This window comes from Spermophilus citellus (genome assembly GCF_964194105.1).
Source record: "Spermophilus citellus genome assembly, chromosome: 4".
In the NCBI taxonomy this organism is placed as follows: domain Eukaryota; kingdom Metazoa; phylum Chordata; class Mammalia; order Rodentia; family Sciuridae; genus Spermophilus; species Spermophilus citellus.
This window is the reverse complement of record NC_138185.1, coordinates 160,051,268-160,069,812: the sequence shown is the minus strand read 5'-3', so window position 1 is coordinate 160,069,812 and position 18,545 is coordinate 160,051,268. Positions and strand designations below refer to the sequence as shown.

Below are 18,545 nucleotides of genomic sequence, written 5' to 3'. Positions count from 1 at the left end.
AGGGGTCTCTGAGAGGCAAAGAGATGTCTTTGGTGCAAAGTTCAGGTGGTAGGAGCCCTGAGTTCTGTTCTGGCTTTGTGGCTTTGGGCGCTTCACCCATTGGGCTCCTCACAGGGATTTGCTAGTCCAGTTGCTGAGTTCCTTCTCAGCTCTAGCAACCTTTGCTCAAGGAATTGAATGTGGAAAGTAGGAGCTGGTGAGGATAAAGGGGCTGTGAATCTAGGACTGTGCCAGTTCTAGCTTTCTGTGACAGTCCCTAAATCACAGAACTCCAAGCAGCTGCAGAGACCAGTTTGTAAACTAGCAGTCTGCAAGGCCACCCTCACTTCTGGTGTTCTGATTCCAGCAGCCTTCTGGAAGGGGAGGCATGTTCAGTGTGTGCATGGAGGAGAGGCAGCATCTCAGCAGCCCAAGTTCAGAATCCAGGGATAAAGGAGGATAGAGGCTGCTCCCCAGAGCCATGCTCAGGTGGCCCTGCACTGATGCCTGAAGGTCCTGGGCTCTTACCCAAGAGAGCTGACCTTCATAGTCACAAAGCCCACTCCCCTTGGCAGCTCTCCCTTGTCTACTCAGGAATGGAGCATATCCTTGCACTACAGAGGACATCCTTTGGGTCAGGGTATCAGGGATGGAACCAGGTCCAAGAGCAGTAATCAAGACGTTGGAAGTGTGGCAGGTGGTCACTGGGTGATTGACTCCACTGCCTGTAAACACTCCGTAACCTCTTTAGAGGCCTCCCTTCCCTTCACACTTCTCCATGGAGCCACCAGCCCTCTCCCAACCTGATCCAGGAAATGCTAAACCACGGAATTGAACCCATGAACCAGAAAAGAAGGGTGTGCCAGAATATCTGTCCCCTTTTCCTGCTTACCTGGACAAATGCCTTTAGGAAGCAGAAGGAGAAAGCACCTCACTGCTCCTCATTTTCTCTATCAGGTTTGACATCTTGGACCAGGAGATGAAGACTTTGAAGGGTCAGATCGAAAGCGTGAACCTTGCTGCCAACAGCTTGGTGGAGAGCGGCCACCCACGCAGCGGGGAAGTGCGGCGGTACCAGGACCACCTGAACACCAGGTCAGGTGTGGTGGGACTTGGGCTGGGGGTACCTGAAGTATCCCTTGTGGCTATGCAGTGCCACATTAGTACCTCCAGGGCCCCTGTCTTTCTCAGCCACAGTCTTATACCTAGACCTGGGGCTCTGTGGTGAGCAGCAGGTTGAGCAACCAGGAGGAGAGCCACGGTCACTGAGCTTTGATGGCTGCACATGGATAGAAGGGGTTATAGACACTTGCGCTGGAGGGGACTTCTGAGTCCATTTAGATCAGCTGTATGGTACTCATGCCATATTTCCCTGGACATGCTTGGGCAGGGAAAATTGCTTTCTGAGAGCTCTTAAGTACTGTCCATAAAAGAATGCTCCTGCCTGTGCCAAAATGCAGCATCGATAATAAGGTTGGCTTGAATGAAGAGGAGAATTAGCAGGGAGCCTCGAGCAAGTTTCATGGTTGGAACAAAAAACAGGCCCCAAGGAGCCTTTAGAGAGGGGGTGCTTTCAGTGCAGGATGTAATTGCTCATTAGTTCTCGAAGGATCTCTAAGGACAGAGCAAATGCCTGCAGTCTCTGTTTTTACCCTAGGCTCTGCACACACACTGCCACGTGTTCTACACTTAGGCTTGAGCCTCGCTCTGCCTGGGGTAATCTGGAAGATGGGCTTAGGGAAGACCCTGTTGTAAAGAAATGGACCTGCTCAGTGGAGACTCCACTGAGGGCCTAAGGGAAAGCAGGCAGGAGTGAGATAGATACTTTGGAGCTACTAGAATGGGGTTGATTGTCTCAGCACTCAAGGATGGAGACTGTAGTTCAGGAGATCCCTTTGTAAGTCTGGTGTTTATGCAGAGCAGGGAGACACCTCTTCACTCTTCTTTAAGCTTGTTAGGTTGTGTGTGAGAGAGAGGCAGCGGGAGTGATTGAAAGATTGAAAGACTGAGAGATTATTGTAGTTGCTGCTTAACTGAGGAAATTAGAACAGTCTAAATCAGAGAAACTTCCAGATAGGAAGAACTTGTCAGCTGCACAATGAACTGAAGCCAGAGACTCTTGATCTTTACAGACCCCTGATGCATGCCTCATCCCAAGTGAAAAATATCAAAGTGCCTGCCATTCTTAGAGGAGGGAAAATCTGAGGCTTTAATAATGGTAAGATGGTTCTGCATTGAGTCTGAGAGTTGAAAAGGCCCGAGAAGTCATCTGGTCTACCAGGCATGGGAAGCCCACCCTCTCACAATGCAACTCACCCTCTTTGGGGCAACTTCTTTTGGTTAGAATGTCTGATTCCATGTTGAGTTGAAATTGCCTCCTGGAACTTGTACATGTGGCTTTTGTACACTCTGATACTTAGAGATGTTAAAATTTATTCTGATTCATCTTCTTTTTTTTAATACTATATTTTCTTTTTTTTTTTTTTTTTAAAGAGAGAGGAAAGGGGGGGGAGAGAGAGAGAGAGAGAGAGAGAGAGAGAGAGAGAGAGAGAGAGAATTTATTTATTTATTTATTTTTTAGTTCTGGGCGGACACAACATCTTTGTTGGTATGTGGTGCTGAGGATCGAACCCGGGCCGCACGCATGCCAGGCGAGCACGCTACCGCTTGAGCCACATCCCCAGCCCCTGATTCATCTTCCATGTGTAGCTCTTCAAATAGTTTTCAAAACAACTGTTCTACTCCTCCACCCCAGTCCTACTTCCCTGCATCTGCTCTTCTCTGTCACTGTGCTTCTCCTCTGGTCCCTATCCTGTCTGTCCTTTAGGCCAGTGCAAGTTCATCTCCTTCCAATTTTCCCAGATGAAAAATGATCTTTCCCTCCTTTGCACTGGTTTCAAGCTTCACATCCTGCGTTGAATTATAATTATAGTCACACATCACTTAACACAGGAATACACTCTGAGAAATGAGTCATTAGGCAATTTCATCATCATGTGACCATTGTAGATAGAGTGTACTTATGTAAACTTAAATGGTCTAGCCCACAACACACCTGTGCTCTAAGGGTGTGTGTGTATGTGTGTGTGTTACGGTCTGTTATTCCTAGAGCCACAATGCACAAAACAACATGAGATTAAATCAAGCACAAGAAAAAATTATGCAATCAAGAGACACGGTAAACATGAAATATTTGAGGCTGCTGGCTGACACAGCACACTGTTTCACAATAAACTTTTACAAGCAGAAGGAGCACACTCTAAAATAACATTCAGGTGTAGGTATAGTTAATATGTAGACCAGTAACATAGAACCAAGGAAGTAGCTCAATGGTACAGCCCTGGCCTAGCACGTGCAAGGCCCTGGGTTCAATACCTGGCACCACAAAAAAAATACCACTGAGTAACAATCATTTATTATTGTTACAAGTATTATGTACTGTACGTAATTGTGTGTGCTAGACTTTATACAACCGGCAATGCAGTAGGCCTTTCACCAGCATCACCACAACCAGGTAGGTAACATGCTGCCCTGTGACTTTTCTACAACTGCAACATTTTTTAAGTGGTAGGCATCACAAATGAAATATTGTTATATGTGCAGGACTGTATGTATGTGTGAGCTGAAGGACTTGCCTACTTTACCTATAGGCAAACGAAGGGCTGTATCTCTACCTGTGCCCACCATGTTTTGCATAACAACCACATTCTGGTCTTAGGTTCACTCTGTTTGGAATATTCTTTTCCCAGATATCCACTTGGCCTGCTTTCCTACATTCTTGAGGCCTCGGCTCCATGTCAGCTTACTGGAGGAGCCCTCCCTGACCACCCCATGAAAGAAGCACACTGTCCTCACCAGTCCTCTCTGCCTCTAGCATAATCTGGCTTCATTTTTTTTCTTTGCATGTTATCACCCTTGGTGATTACAGATGCATGTATTCATCCCTGCCCACTTGAGTGAAAACAAGATTTTCTATTCTTTGCCATATTCCCAGTGCCCAGGTCAGTGTACTACACACAGCATGTGAAAGTTGTGTGACAGATGCTTAGTGAATGAATGAACAGGGACAAAGCTGAAATATTTCTGCCTACTTGGCACATATGAGTCATTCAAATGCTCATCGAATGTGTGATCATCTTCACTCTGCATTCTAGTTAACCAAGATTTTTCTAAAAAATCTTGGGCCCAGGACCAACACTGGGTTCCCAGTGTTGCCTGATGCCAGTAAATAGAGTGGATATACCAACTTCCTCCTTGGAGATGGTGCTATGTAAGAGGAAAGTGTGGATTGGGAGGAAGACTAGACCCAACCCCAGCTTCTCTCCTTATGGGGGCTTCACTTGGTGGCTGCATGGAGGCCACACAGGAAAGGCCTGGACAATCACGTTGGGACCTCTTGCCCAGGGGCACAGCCAGACCCTCTTGCAGGGGCATTTCACTGTCAATTCAGAATGATTTTACACCAACTTGGAGAAAGCCTTCAGCTTCTTTCCCCTAGCTTCCCACCCTCAGAGGAGCATCTGTGTGCCAGGCACAGAATTCCCCAGAGCACAGGGACCTCATCATCTAGGAGGAGAGCTGAGAAGTCCTCAGGTCTTGCTTTTCTCGCTCATGGTCTTCCCAATCCCTTCCCATGGGAAAGCCTTCTTTCTGCAGACCTGTCTTTCAGAGCAGACTATCCACTGTTGTCTACTTTGGGAATGACACAGTGCCTTCCACCTGGCCTGTCTACCTAGGCCCTCCACTTCCAACACCTGGGTGCTGGGATACAAAGATGAAAGAGAGTCTCAGGATCCTCCTCCTCCTCCTCCTCCTCCTCCTCCTCTTCTTCTTCAAATATTTTTAGTTGTAGATGGACACAATACTTTTATATTTATTTTTATGTGGTGCTGAGGATCGAACCCAGTGCCTCACATGTGCTAGGTGAGCGCTCCACCTCTGAGCCCCAGCCCCAGCCCCTCAGGGTCCTCTTCTTAAATAGCTCACCTCATTGGAGGCACAGCTCAGGTGGCGTCTGTGAAATCTGTCCTCTTCTCCTCATCACTCCTTACAGCTCCCTTCATCCTCTCTGCCTTATTTGTGCCATGTACACGGTCCTTTATACAATAGATATTTTGTGAGCTTGGCTTATTTTTTTCTCTAAGTCATATACTCCATAGGTCAAGTCTAATCTAATGCTTCATTCCCTTGTGGGTAATAGAAGAGAGATGGGTTCAATTGGTGCAGGAGCAGTGCACATCCTCTCATGTACTTATATATTATAATGGTGCAGAATGAGAAAGCCTGGGCCAGGGAGGTACCTCTGGTAATCTGGCCTAGCTGATAGGCAACTCTTTTTTTTTTTTTTTTTTTTGTACTGGGGATTGAACCCAGGGGTGTAACCACTGAGCCACATCTCCAGCCCTTTTTTATATTTTATTTAGTGACAGGGTCTCACTGAGTTGCTTAGGGCCTCACTAAATTGCTAAGGCTGACTTTGAACTCATGATCTTCCAGCAGAAAGCCTCCTGAGCTTCTGGGATGATAGGTGTGTGCCACCGTGCCTGGCTTGATGGGTAACTCTTTAAAAGAGGCTTATGTGCTGTGGAGCAACCCAGGTCCCTGGGACATCTGCCAGACCTTAGTATATTTCCCTGTTTCATAGCAACACTGCACTTGATGGTTAAGATAATGTTACCCATTTTAATTAAGATCCCAGCCAAAGTCTTCCTCCCTCTCCTCTTTCTCTTCTTCCTCTTCCTCCTGCTCTTTTTTCACCAGGCCTCTTTTCTTTTAGGCTCTAGGGAATTTTTAACATGTCTTGGGCAGGGCAGGGTTTCTCTGGCACTCTATGTCCTAAAGTATCCTTGAAGTTAATCAAGTGAGCTTTCTAATTATTTTCAACATTTCTAAAACTCTGGGGAAGTTGTATACAGATGCTTCGTGACTTATGATGGAGTTACAGCCTGAAAATTCCATTGTAAACTGAAAATATTTTAAGTAGACAATGCATTTTGGCCAGGCACAGTGGCACTACTCCCAGCTACTTGGGAACCTAAAGTAAGAGGTTTCCTTGAGACCATCCTGGGCAACATAATGAGACCCTCGCTCAAAAAAGAAAATAAAATGCATTTTCTCTGCCTAACCTACCAAACATCCTAGTTTAGAACACAGAACACCAGAGAGCATCCATTATTTACCCTCATGGTCTCATGGTTGACTGGAACAGCAGCCCACTGCCCCTGCCCAGTATCTCCAGGGAATATTGTAATTTTTATCAATAGCCCAGGAAAAGATCAAAATTCAAAGGATGGTTTCTACTGAATGCCTGTTGCTTCTGTAGCACTGAGAAGTTGAACTTTGTGTTTTCCCAAAGTCCAGCTACACGTGCGACCTTGACTTGCAAGTTCCCTTACCTGTGGTTGGGAATCACATCACTGCTTGCCCCTTGCTGATCAGAGATCTGATTGTTGGTTAGATAGCTCTTGAGTAAAATTAGACAAATGAATTTTGCTCATCCAGTTTGTTAGGTAGATACTTTTTGTTTTTCAGCATACAAAGTCTATGGTGGGGACTGGGTGAAAATCTGGGAAGGGATACCCTCTAGGAAGGGTTAAGGAACAAGGTATCTCTCTTTCCTCTGGGTCTCATCCCACTCTGGCAGGTGGCAGGAATTCCAGAACATGGTGTCAGAGCGGCGGGAGGCGGTGGACTCAGCCCTCAGGGTGCACAACTACTGCGTGGACTGTGAGGAGACCGGCAAGTGGATATCAGACAAGACAAGCGTTGTGGAGTCTACAAAGGACCTGGGGCGGGACCTGGCGGGTGTCATTGCCATCCAGAGAAAGCTGACAGGGCTGGAGCGTGATGTGGCCGCAATCCAGGCCCGTGTGGGTGCCCTAGAGCGTGAGTCTCAGCGGCTGATGGAGTCACATCCCGAACTGAAGGAGGACATTGGGTCGCGGCAGGCATATGTTGAGGAGCTGTGGAAGGGCCTGCAGGAAGCCCTGAAGGGCCAGGAGGACTCACTGGGTGAAGCCAGTCAGCTGCAGACCTTCCTGCAGGATCTAGATGACTTCCAGACCTGGCTGTCCTTGGCCCAGAAGGCTGTGGCTTCTGAGGACATGACTGAGTCATTCCCAGAGGCTGAGCAGCTCCTGCAGCAGCATAAATCCATCAAGGATGAGATTGACGGGCACGAAGAAAACTTCAAGAAGGTGAAGGCCGCCGGAGAGAAGGTGATCCAAGGCCAGACAGACCCGGAGTACGTGCTTTTAGGCCAGCGACTGGAGGGTCTAGATGCTGGCTGGGACGCCCTGTGCCGGATGTGGGAGAGCCGCGGCCGTTCCCTCGAACAGTGCCTCGGCTTTCAGGAGTTCCAGAAAGATGCCAAGCAGGCGGAAGCCATCCTCAGCAGCCAGGTAGAGAGGCGTGCAGGGCTGGGGCTCTCTCTCACCAGGGCAACGCCACTGGTGGTGAGACTTCAGATGAGCCGTAGAACTTTGGGGCCAAATGATGCTTTCCTTGGGCTCTTCATAGTGATTAACTGGGGTGGGGATGGGGGTCTCTTTCTTCTTCCTCATGTGCCTTTTCCAGCCTTGAGTCCCAGACTGTCTTGTTCTCGGGTCAGTCAGAAGTTACAGAAGTGAATCTTGCCCTGGTTGGCTCCCCTTCCGTGTGACTTTAGACACACCGTTCACTGGGTACCCTGGGTCCTCTTTGCCCCAGCATAGAGTCTTCTTTTTGCCCAATTCTAAGGGACGCCATTCACACCCCAGCCTCTGTGACTGCATGTGGTGTTACTGCTTGGCAGGAGCCCTCACCACCTCCTCAGCTAGTCTTCATGCCTTGTCTGGAAACTTCCTTCACAGGAATACACTCTGACTCACACGGAGCCCCCAGACTCCCTAGAAGGTGCAGAGGCTGGGATCCGCAAGTTCGAGGATTTCTTGGTGTCTATGGACAGCAACCGGGAAAAGGTCTTGAGTCCCGTGGACTCTGGAAACAAGCTGGTAGCTGAGGGAAACCTGTACTCTGACAAGATCAAGGAGAAGGTGCAACTGATTGAAGAAAGGTATTCTCTGCTTCGAGCTACCTAAACTACCCAGGGGGTTTGGGGTGCTGGGCAAGGGCCCAGATTCAGCGTTATGGTGATGGGTTTTGGCTTCCTTTCTAGACACCAGAACAACAATGAGAATGCCCAGAAGCTCTCGGTTCTTCTGAGAGACAACCTAGAGCTACAGAACTTCCTCCAGAACTGCCAGGAGGTGAGGCCAGCAGGCAGGGCTCGCTTTCCAGGAGATTGCTGTCTGGGAGCAAAGTGTCCTAGAGGTGGGAGGTCACAGGGATCCTTTCTCACCTAGGAGTGGTAGGATTTCACGAATGGAGAACTGAGGGTCCTCAGTTGCCTAGGTCATCCTCTTAATCTTCAATTCCACATCCTTCCTTCCCTCCACCTCCCAACCAATCCAAAAAGTCATCCTTTGGCCAGATTTAGGATAGGGATTCTCAAGGAGTAGTCTGAGAATTCTCTATATTGGAATCACCCAAGGGCCTGAACAGGACTGGCTTCAAGAGCGTGTAACCCTGTGCTTGGTAATGTCCTGCTGTTGCCATCTGAAAACTTGTGATACCTTTGAACATCTGTATTTTGCTCTGGGCCTTGCAAATTGTGGAGCCATTGGCCCTTGTTAAAGCAGACTCCTGGGCCCCACCCGGGCACTGTTAAGTCAGGACCTTAAGGAACAGGGGAGAGAAGGATGCATCTGAAACAAATCTCCCAGTCGGAAAACTGCTGGCTCAGAAGGTCCTTGCTCATCTGGGACTCACTCTATAAGGAAAGACTTGAATCTGCCCTCCCAAGTCCTTCCATTGACAGGAATTCCTTTGTCATGGGGCTTTCCCTGACTTCCTCCCTACAATCCCCTTTCTTCCTAGTCCAGACAATTTTGTATTCATCTCCCTCTGCCCTTGGCACAAGGCAAGCTTGGTATGGTGCCAGGACATCTTGGAAGCATTGAATGCTCATCACAGTTCTTCCTTTCTTTTTAATTATATGATCTGTCCCTGGCCTCTCCCTCACATACCATTTTCTCTGTGTTTATTAATGATTTCTCAACCTACTGCCAAGGAGGGATTTTATCCATCCATTCAGTAAAAACTTACTGAGCTCCTATAATATACCAGGCCCTGTGCTAGATCCTGGAAATAGGGAGAGAAGAATAAATAATCCCTGGTCTCACATCACATACTCTCTAGTGAGGAAAATATATCTAAGGCCACATTATAGCCTAGGGATCCAGAGTTAAGAGATTAGTTCTCTTCTGTGCTCATGCTTCCTCCCCTGGATCTCTTTCTGGACAAAAATGTACAGTCAGGGAATGTTGGCAGTTGGCAATGACAACCCGCCATCAGACCATCAGACTCTTTCTGCCCACAGCTTACTCTCTGGATCAATGACAAATTGCTGACTACCCCGGATATCTCCTATGATGAAGCTCGCAATCTTCACAACAAATGGCTGAAGCACCAGGCATTTCTAGCAGAGCTGGAGTCCCACCAAGGGTGGCTTGAGAACATTGATGCAGTAAGTAGAATGAGTGGGTGGTGGGAAACTCTCTGCTCAGATATTGTTTTGGTCAGCATTTTTGTTGCTGGGACAAAAACAATAATTAAAAAAAAACCTAACAAGAACAATTTTAGAGGAGGAAAAGTTTATTTGGGGCTCATGGCTTCAGAGGTCTCAGTCTGTGGATGGTAGCTCCATTGCTCTGGGCCCAAGATGAGGCAGGACTTCATGGCCAAAAAGTTGGGTAGAGGAAAGCAGGTCAAGACATGGCCACCAAGAAGCAGAGAGAGGTTTCCACTCAACAAGGACAAAATATAGATCCTAAAGGCAAGCCCCAGGAGCCCACCTCCTCCAGCCATACCCTACCTGCCTACAGGGGATTGATGCACTGATTAGATTAAAACTCTCATAACCCTATCATTTCACCTCTAAACTTTCTTGCATTATCTCACACATGAGTTTTTGGGAGACACTGAATATCTCAACCATAACAGATATATGCATGAGAATAGGGCTTCACCCACAACAAAGACACTGTCTTGAAGCTTACTGGACAGTATAGAATTTGGCAGTGAAAAACAACTTTTCTAAATAGTTATTCAATCTTCAGAGATCCCGATTCAGCCAGTCTTTTTTTAAAAATTTTTTTTAGTTGTAGATGGACACAATATCTTTTTTATTTTATTTTATTTTTACATGGTGCTTAGGATCAAACCCAGTGCCTCAAACATGCCAGGCAAGCACTCTACTATTGAGCCACAACCCCAGCCCCAGCAAGTCTTATTAAGTCTGGTCATAACCGGTGCCTCTTCTGGATCCCCTGATTTGGGACAGTCCAGGGCAATGAAGACACACCCCTGTTGGAGCTTTCAACATCCGTGCTAGGACAGTAGATGTTTCTGTTTGCCTTTTATTATCCTTACCAGGACTCCAGGACTGTCCTGACAGGGTCAGGGGAATACACGAAATGACCAGAGTCATGCAAGGAAGCTATTAACCCTCATTGTTTGGATGGGCAAAATTACCAGGAAGCAATCATTCATAGCCCTCATAGTCCTCTGGATAGAGGACTGCTCTCTAATGAGCTTGCCCAGTAACAGGGGTTAGATCTGGGAATCATGTCCCTGTGCTCAGCCTGCTGTTCCTGTCCAGGAAGAAGCAGGCCTAGGGTCCACACAAAGCCATGCTGTGCAGCAGTTAATGGCGCAGCCTCTGGAGCCAGATAATTTGGCTCCCTTGCCTCCCTGAGCCTCAGATTCATCTCTGAAATAGGATAATAATAGCACATAAGCAATGGAGTTGAGTGCTGAATACTTAAGGACAAGTAACGAACTCAAGATAGTATTTGGCAATTGTAAGACTTGATAAGCCAGGTGTAGTGGCGCATGCCTGTAATCCCAGTGACTCAGGAGGCAGAGACAGGAGGATTGTAAGTTCAAGGCCAACATCAGCAACTTAGCAAGGTCCTGTAATCAAAATAAAAGGGTTGGGGATGTAGCTCAGTAGTAAAATGCCTCTGGGTTCAATTCCCAGGACCAAAATAAATAAATCAATTCAGGAATAAAATAAAAATAAAAGATTCTCCATAAACATTGACTACTGTTGGCTGTATATGCCTCTAGGCTTAAGTTCTATCACATGATATGCACCCCATAAAAATACTCTTAGACAGGCAAAAAACCAGATAAGGCAACCTCAATAATTAAAGGTATCACCAAAGGTTAACGTCAACTTCTGGAACCCCAAGGAAGGTTTCTGGTTTGCTTGAACCTGGATAGATCACGAATCTTTTGTGTTTTCAGTACCAGCTGACCCCTATCTCCAGCCCCCCGTACAGTGGTCTCCCTGAATTGTTTACCCTCAATAATTCCAGGGGCTCAGATCCGTTTCAGTGGAACCTTACCAAATCAAGTTCTGTGCTGATTCTTTGCCTTACTGACCTCCACTCCAAAAGCCCCTTGCAACAGCCTGGAATGGGACTGCTCAGAGGCCACCGAAGCCTCAGAGGTTGAGCTATCTCCATTCCCCAACAGGAAGGAAGGCAGCTGAAGGAGGAGAAGCCCCAATTTGAAGCCGTGGTGTCCCAGAGGCTGGACACACTGCACCAGCTCTGGGATGAGCTACAAGCCACCACCAAGGAGAAGACCCTACAACTCTCAGCCGCCAGGAGCTCCGACCTGCGCTTGCAGACCCACGCTGACCTCAACAAATGGATCAGCGCCATGGAGGACCAGCTTCGGTCGGATGACCCGGGCAAGGACCTGACCAGTGTCAACCGGATGTTGGCTAAGTTGAAGGCACGTGAGCAGGCTGTAGACCCAAACTGTTAGACTACAAAAGATCTTGGGGAGAAAACCTGAAACCATAAAGCAAGTGCCTTTGTTCCTCCTGGTGGACTTGCTTTTATCATGTGAAAATGTCTTATGATTCATAATCCATCCCCTAACCCCTTTGGCAGTAGGGCAGGGGTCCGATAAAAGGATGCATAAGAAATATGGGGCAGGTACTCAGAGGAGGGAAGGATGAGTGAGGGCAGCCAGGGAGACTTCTTGGAGGAGGCTGAGCTCAAACTGGGGCTAACAGGATAGGCGGGGGAGAGATGGGTGGAGAGCCAGGAGGGACTGCCCAGGTGCTGAGGCCAGTGCTGTGCTATCCCATTGTGTCTCAGAGAGTGGAGGACCAGGTGAATGTGCGGAAGGAGGAGCTGCAGGAGCTGTTTGGCCAGGCACCCTCACTGGGAGAAGAGGCGGGAGACGCTGACCTGAGCATCGAGAAGAGATTCCTGGACCTCCTGGAACCTCTGGGGAAGAGGAGGAAGCAGCTGGAATTATCCAAAGCCAAGCTGCAGATCAGCCGCGACTTAGAGGATGAGACGGTGTGTGGGCTGCAGCCTCTCCACCCCCCAGGGCTGAGCCGCCAGCTGCTACCAGGAGTAGCTGGCCACTGCCCATAGCAGTTCTTGGCAGCAGATGACTGGTCATCTCACCCACTTATTTCATAGGGTTGCTGTGATGATTGCATTAATTTGGGAAGCAAAGCCAAGCCAGTGCTTTTTGGATGGTAACTCATTAGTCCCTGGCTGATTTTGATGGTGATGAGCCTGGGATTTAGGTTCAGACAGCCTTGGGTTCAAGATCCAGGCTATGGCTTGCTCACAGTCTGACCAGGAACAAGTGGAACTTCAGTTCAAAATATCAGAACATCCCCATCTATAAAACAGTGGGTGGGGGACCCTAATGAGTGTTGGGAGGAACCAGGGAGACTGCCGACAATGCACTCTCAGGCCCTTGATGGTTACTTGGGAGAAAGTGGCTGTGTTTGTCATCAGCTATCCCCCCGCCTTTTGTCTCTGCAGCTTTGGGTGGAGGAGAGGCTGCCACTGGCCCAGTCAGCCGACTATGGCACTAACCTGCAAACAGTGCAGCTGTTCATGAAGAAGAACCAGGTAAGCCCTGTCTCACCTGGTCAGTGCACCTGCCTCTCCCTGCCCCTACCTGGCTGGGGTATAGCCCAACCCTGATCTGCAGAAGGTCAGCCATAGCAGATTATCGCTCCTGTTAGGGACTTGGGGATCCATAAACTATATTTAAAATCTCACTGCAAAAAGAGCAGAGAGAACTCTGGGAGGATCCCAGAAGAAGGAGAAATCATGGTATTTGGGGATTTGGGGCCATTCAGTCTCCATCAGGCTCGGGTGGGTGCAGGACCCTGGAGCCCCTGGCCTGGATTTAATGTGTTTTCGCAGTCCTGAATTCAGTGGCTTCCCCAAGAGAAGCTGATAACTCCTGGGTTTTCTGCCCTAACACTGCCTTGTTCTCTTTGAGGGCTGAGCTTGGAAAGTGTGCTGTCATCAAGGTACATAGGCCCCACTTCTCCAGTGGGCTCAAACCCCATGAGAAAGCTGCTGAACTTGGACTTAGAGTCCTAGAAGCAAACATCCAACTGCTGTTCAGCTCTCTTAGGCCAGACTGGGCCCTGGTCACAATCCTGGACATAGCAGATGCCAAATACTTCCTCTGTGTCAGAGCAGCAGAGGGAACCTGAATCTTCAAGGAAGCCAGCTGGGTGGGGTCACAGTGGCTTCATGTCTGGTCAGGAGCTGGCCTCAGTCCCTTCTCTTGGGCAGAGAGTCCCTTTTCCTGCCTGGTCAGCTCTCTGGATCAACAAGGAGAGCCCAGGAACTTAGATCACAGAAAAGAGCAATGTGTCCCAGAGTGTCAAGTCAGTACTGCAACTCCTTGGGGAAGGAAGGTCATGGCACGGCAAGCACTCCTGTCCTCCCAAATAACTGCAGCTGCCATCTGCTCCCAGACCACTGGAGCCCAGCAACTGTGCAAAGGCATGAACTATATTCAGAGAGGTTTCTCCCTCCCCGGGAACCTTTGTTTCCAGTTGACATGATCTAATCACCAAGGCTCCAGTGGCCACACGCAAGGACTTGCGCTAGGGGATGGTAGAGATTCAGCCTCAGTTGATGCCACAGCCTTCAGTTATAGGAGGAAGGCTGATGGGAGAAAGTGTCCTCGGGACCTCAGTTTCCTCAGTTGTGCAATGAGCCAGCTCTAGTCTTTCCAGCACCGAAGACTTTTGAGTCTGTTGAGCCTCCGTAAGTATTAGCACCTAGAGGTTTCCACTCCCCTGGCTGGCAGCTGCTATTTCAGGAAAAGGGCAAGACAAATACAGATGGGGTTGCCCTAACCAAGAAGGGAAGGAAGCTCTTCAGAGAGTGTGGCTGCCCTAGTAAAGACTATTTGGGTCTAGGCTGCTAAAGCACAAGCCCTTGTATCCCTTCCTCCCTGAAAACCCTCCATGGAAGGGGCTCTGACTTCAGTGCCCATTGGCCTGGGGAGCTTGTTCAACACAGTTGCTAGGCTTCACTGGGTGGTGGTAGGGGAGCCCAATGATTTGCATTTCTAGCTAGGCTCCAGATGCAGCGAGCTGGAGCCCCCACTTTGAGAACCACTGTTCTAGCAGCTGTCCGTTATAGCCAGAACACATCCTGCAAGGTGGCTGCACATTAAAAGTCACTTGGGGAACTTTTAAACATACAAATGCCAGATTCATTGATTAGTATCTCACCTCAGATTCATTGATTAGTATCTCTGTGAGTGGGGCCCCGGCTGCACCTGTTTTCCTGGAGTATTCAATGTGCCGCCAGGGTTAAGAGCCGTCGCCTCGCCTGGTCTAGTTTCTGCCTACCTTTAAATCACATCACTTGTCCCATTCAGCCCCCTTCACTAGCTCTTCTCTTCCAGCCCTTGTAGCATCACACAGTCCAGGCTCCTTTCCACCCCAGAGCCTTTGCATGGACTCATATCTTGTGCTGGGAACACTCACCCCAAACCTTTGGTTGCCTCCCTCTCACTGTTCATGGCTCCCTCCAAGGTCTTCTCCTCAGAAAGGCTCTTCCTGACTCTCCTAGCCAAAGGAGCCACCACCACAGCCTGGCAGCCCTTCTTCATTCCACTGTGTATTTTCCCCGTAGCACCAAGGGAAGATGGCCCAGACTCTGTTTATTTCCATGCTCACATCTGTTTCCTCTGTGAGACTAGGAACTTTAAGAGGGCACAGGTCTTCTTCTTCTCTCCATTTAGTCCCTAGTCCCTAGAACAGGATCTGGTATGTACATAATACCTTAATAAATTGTGGAATGAATGAAAACAGGGAGAAAGACTAGAGGGCAATTGCTTAAAAAGAGATAGAAATACTTTTTTAAGGCACCAGGCGGAGGTCATAAGATCTCAGAGAAAGTAAAGAGGCCGACTAGAGCTGGCAACACGGGCTATTTGAATACAATTGCACAGCCCACAGAAAATCCTCAAAAATTAAGATTTTGAATATAAAGTACAAAAACGTATGTCACCAGGTTAGGTGCCTTGTGGATCTTACTATTCCAGCATTTTTCTTTTCTTCTTTTTTTTTTTTGCATTTTTTCTTTTTTAAATATATTTTTAGTTATGGATGGACATGATAACTTTATTTTTTATATTGATAAATAAAAATAATAATATTGACAAATAAAAATGGGGAAATGGTGCTGAGGATTGAACCCAGGGCCTCACACGTGCTAGGTAAGTGCTCCACCACTGAGCCACAACCCAAAACCCCATAGTTTAACATTTTTCTTTTTCTTTGTTTCTTTCTCTTTTTTTTTTTTGTACTGGTAATTGAACCCAGGGGTGCTTTACCACTGAGCTATATCCTCAGCAACCCCCACACTTTTAAAAAAAATTATTTTGAGACAGAGTATCACTAAATTACAGAGGCTGGTCTAAACTTGCAATTCTCCTGACTCAGCCTCCCAGGCTACTGGGATTACAGGTGTGCATCACTGAGCCCAGTTTCATAAATATTTAAAGTGCTGGCAGTCACCGTCCTACCTCTGTGGACTCTCACCTCTGCCTTCTAGATGGAATTTAAAGGCATGGGGAGATGGCCTTTAAAAGAGAGAGAAGAAACAAGGTGCAAAGAGGCCAAGAATCATATGAGAAGCAGCTAGTGTGACTTCAAGGACCCAGAAAGGATCCTGTACGTGTGTCGGGGCCTCCTGAAGGCAAAGGTGACCCAGTCATCAGAGGCAGAGGAAAAGGCCATTTTGGTAACCAAAGGCTCAGAAAGGAAATAATACACTTTTTCACAAAGGTTTGATAAATAAAAATAGGGAAAAACAAAACCAAACCCCAAACTCTACACAGGGACAGCCACCAACTGTTCTTGTATCTGGAGCAAAAGCTGCTAAAAGAGGATGTCAGGTGGCCATTCCAAGATTGCTTTCCTTCCCTCCAGTGTGTACACCTAAGAGATCAAGTTCTGTTGAGCAGAGGCGGGGTATGGAGCAGTCGAGAGCCCAGGCTTTGGAATTGGGTGGGGCTCTGTTCCCTCCTGGCTCTGCCACCGGCTGCCAGCAAGTTCTTTCATTGCCATGTGCCAGTTCCCAAATGCTACTCTCAGAAAGCTATGAGGGTCGAAGGAGGAGGCACAGGTGTGTTTGGCGTCCTGCTGGCAGGTGGTCACAGGCAGCTTTAATTATCATCACCTGCTCTGCTTTAGCAGGTGGCAGAGAGAGGCCCACAGTGCCCTGGTCCTGCAGAAATGGGCTCCCATACCTGGTGGGAGGACTCTGCCCCTGAACCCTTCCTTATGGTCACAGACACTGCAGAACGAGATCCTGGGCCACGCGCCACGGGTGGAGGACGTGCTGCAGCGGGGACGGCAGCTCGTGGAGACGGCGGAGATGGACCTCCAGGACATCGAGGAACGCCTGGGGCACCTGCAAGACTCGTGGGCAGCGCTGCGGGAGGCGGCGGCTGGGCGGCTGCAGCGCCTGCGGGATGCCCATGAGGCGCAGCAGTACTACCTGGACGCCGGGGAGGCCGAGGCCTGGATCAGCGAGCAGGAGCTCTACGTCTTCTCTGATGAGCCCCCCAAGGTCTTCTGGGCCAGGGGCTGCCGGCTGGGGTGCCCAGATGGACAGGAGCGCTGGAGCGGGCAGTGAGCGGGGTGGAAAGAGTAGGGAGGCGGTGTACAGGGGACCCAGGCAATCTCCCTGCCTGTGGAGAGGGTTGGGCGAAGGGAAAGGTCTCTCAAAGTTGGGTTGAGTTAGGAAGTTTTCATGGGGTCAGCAGCTTGGCAGAGGGCCTGTGAGGAAGGGCACGGAGCAGGCGAGAGCAGGTGAGCCAGAAAGGCAGGAGGGGCAGGCACACGGCTCTCTCCTCGCTGGGCACCTCCAAACTCTGTGGCGCTGACCTCTGCTGCCTCCTAGGATGAAGAGGGTGCCATCGTGATGCTCAAGCGGCACTTGAGGCAGCAGCGCACCGTGGAGGAGTATGGGAGGAACATGAAGCAGCTGGCCGGCCGGGCCCAGAGCCTGCTGTCCGCGGGACACCCCGAGGGGTGCGTGTGTCTCCTGAAGTGACTCTGCAGGTCTTGGGCATCAGGCCAGGAGCCCCACCAGCCAAAATCCCTCCAGGTCCAAGAAAGGAAAATCGAAACAGTGTTCCCAAATATAGAAGTTTCTGGACTGTGGATTGGCCCAGTCCCATTTTATGCTTTGGTCTTGTGGGAGGGACTTCAACGTGGGCCACCTAAGGCCTGGTTTGCAAAAAAAAAAAAAATCAGAGAATGGAATAGCAAAACTATGCGTTGGTTGAACTTAAAGCTGCAGTCTTTTGAAGAATTGGAATATGCTATGAGACACTGAAGACTAATTTTGCTTTTCTTTTTATGGTTCAGAAGGTACTTCTGGACCTCATAAAATCCTCAGCAGAATCCTATGTCAAAGCAAAAGTAGAAAATTACACCCGTCTGAACTGTTGAGTTGCAGGGATTCTGCATAAATTAGAACCCACTGACCAGACTCCTCATGCTTGCCCTAGTTATAGCCCTGTCCTCTGCTGCCTTTAGGGCATCCTCCACTGTATCCTCGCAGCCACACAGCTCCCAGAGAACCCCAAGGACCGAGCCCCCGAAGAGCTAGGCAGGGGAACTGCTGCCGGAGCCCTCTCAGCACTGTCCCATCGGCCTCCTGTGTACCTGAGAGCTTCCCAGAGGGAGGGCTACGGCAGCAAGTGTCATACCAGGACAGAACTCCATGACAGAGTCCTGCCCTCCCCTGAGGCACTGTGGCCAAATGGGTCATTCCTTCTCTCACCAACTCTTCCCCAAGAAAAACCACTATCACTTCCCTTAAGCTTCACTCCCCGCCAGTCCATGCTAGGGATCTAGGGAGGCGTAGGTCAGCTCCTCTGAGTCAGCTGCTCTGGGTTCTTGCTGGCCATCTTTAAAGGGATTTCTTGGATTGAATTCCAGGGAACAGATAATCAGACTTCAGGGGCAAGTGGATAAGCAGTATGCGGGGCTGAAGGACATGGCAGAGGAACGCAGGCGGAAGCTGGAGAACATGTACCATCTATTCCAGCTGAAGAGGGAGGCTGACGACCTGGAACAGTGGATTACAGAAAAGGAGATGGTGGCCTCGTCCCAAGAAATGGGGCAAGACTTTGACCACGTGACTGTGAGT

General features: G+C 49.0%; 1 protein-coding gene across 4 annotated transcripts in view; it reads left to right on the top strand.

The window, feature by feature from the left end:
* Positions 1–18,545, top strand: part of SPTB (spectrin beta, erythrocytic) — a 122,602-nt gene that overhangs the window by 80,801 nt on the left and 23,256 nt on the right. For all 4 annotated transcript variants that reach the window (XM_081292551.1, XM_081292553.1, XM_081292552.1 and 1 more), the window contains 11 exons: positions 937–1,074; positions 6,623–7,379; positions 7,830–8,032; positions 8,135–8,225; positions 9,398–9,544; positions 11,560–11,827; positions 12,199–12,401; positions 12,882–12,971; positions 16,677–16,955; positions 17,289–17,419; positions 18,335–18,539. In XM_081292551.1, coding sequence (XP_081148677.1) covers positions 937–1,074; positions 6,623–7,379; positions 7,830–8,032; positions 8,135–8,225; positions 9,398–9,544; positions 11,560–11,827; positions 12,199–12,401; positions 12,882–12,971; positions 16,677–16,955; positions 17,289–17,419; positions 18,335–18,539 — 2,512 coding nt within the window. The remainder of the gene's footprint in view (positions 1–936; positions 1,075–6,622; positions 7,380–7,829; positions 8,033–8,134; positions 8,226–9,397; positions 9,545–11,559; positions 11,828–12,198; positions 12,402–12,881; positions 12,972–16,676; positions 16,956–17,288; positions 17,420–18,334; positions 18,540–18,545) is intronic.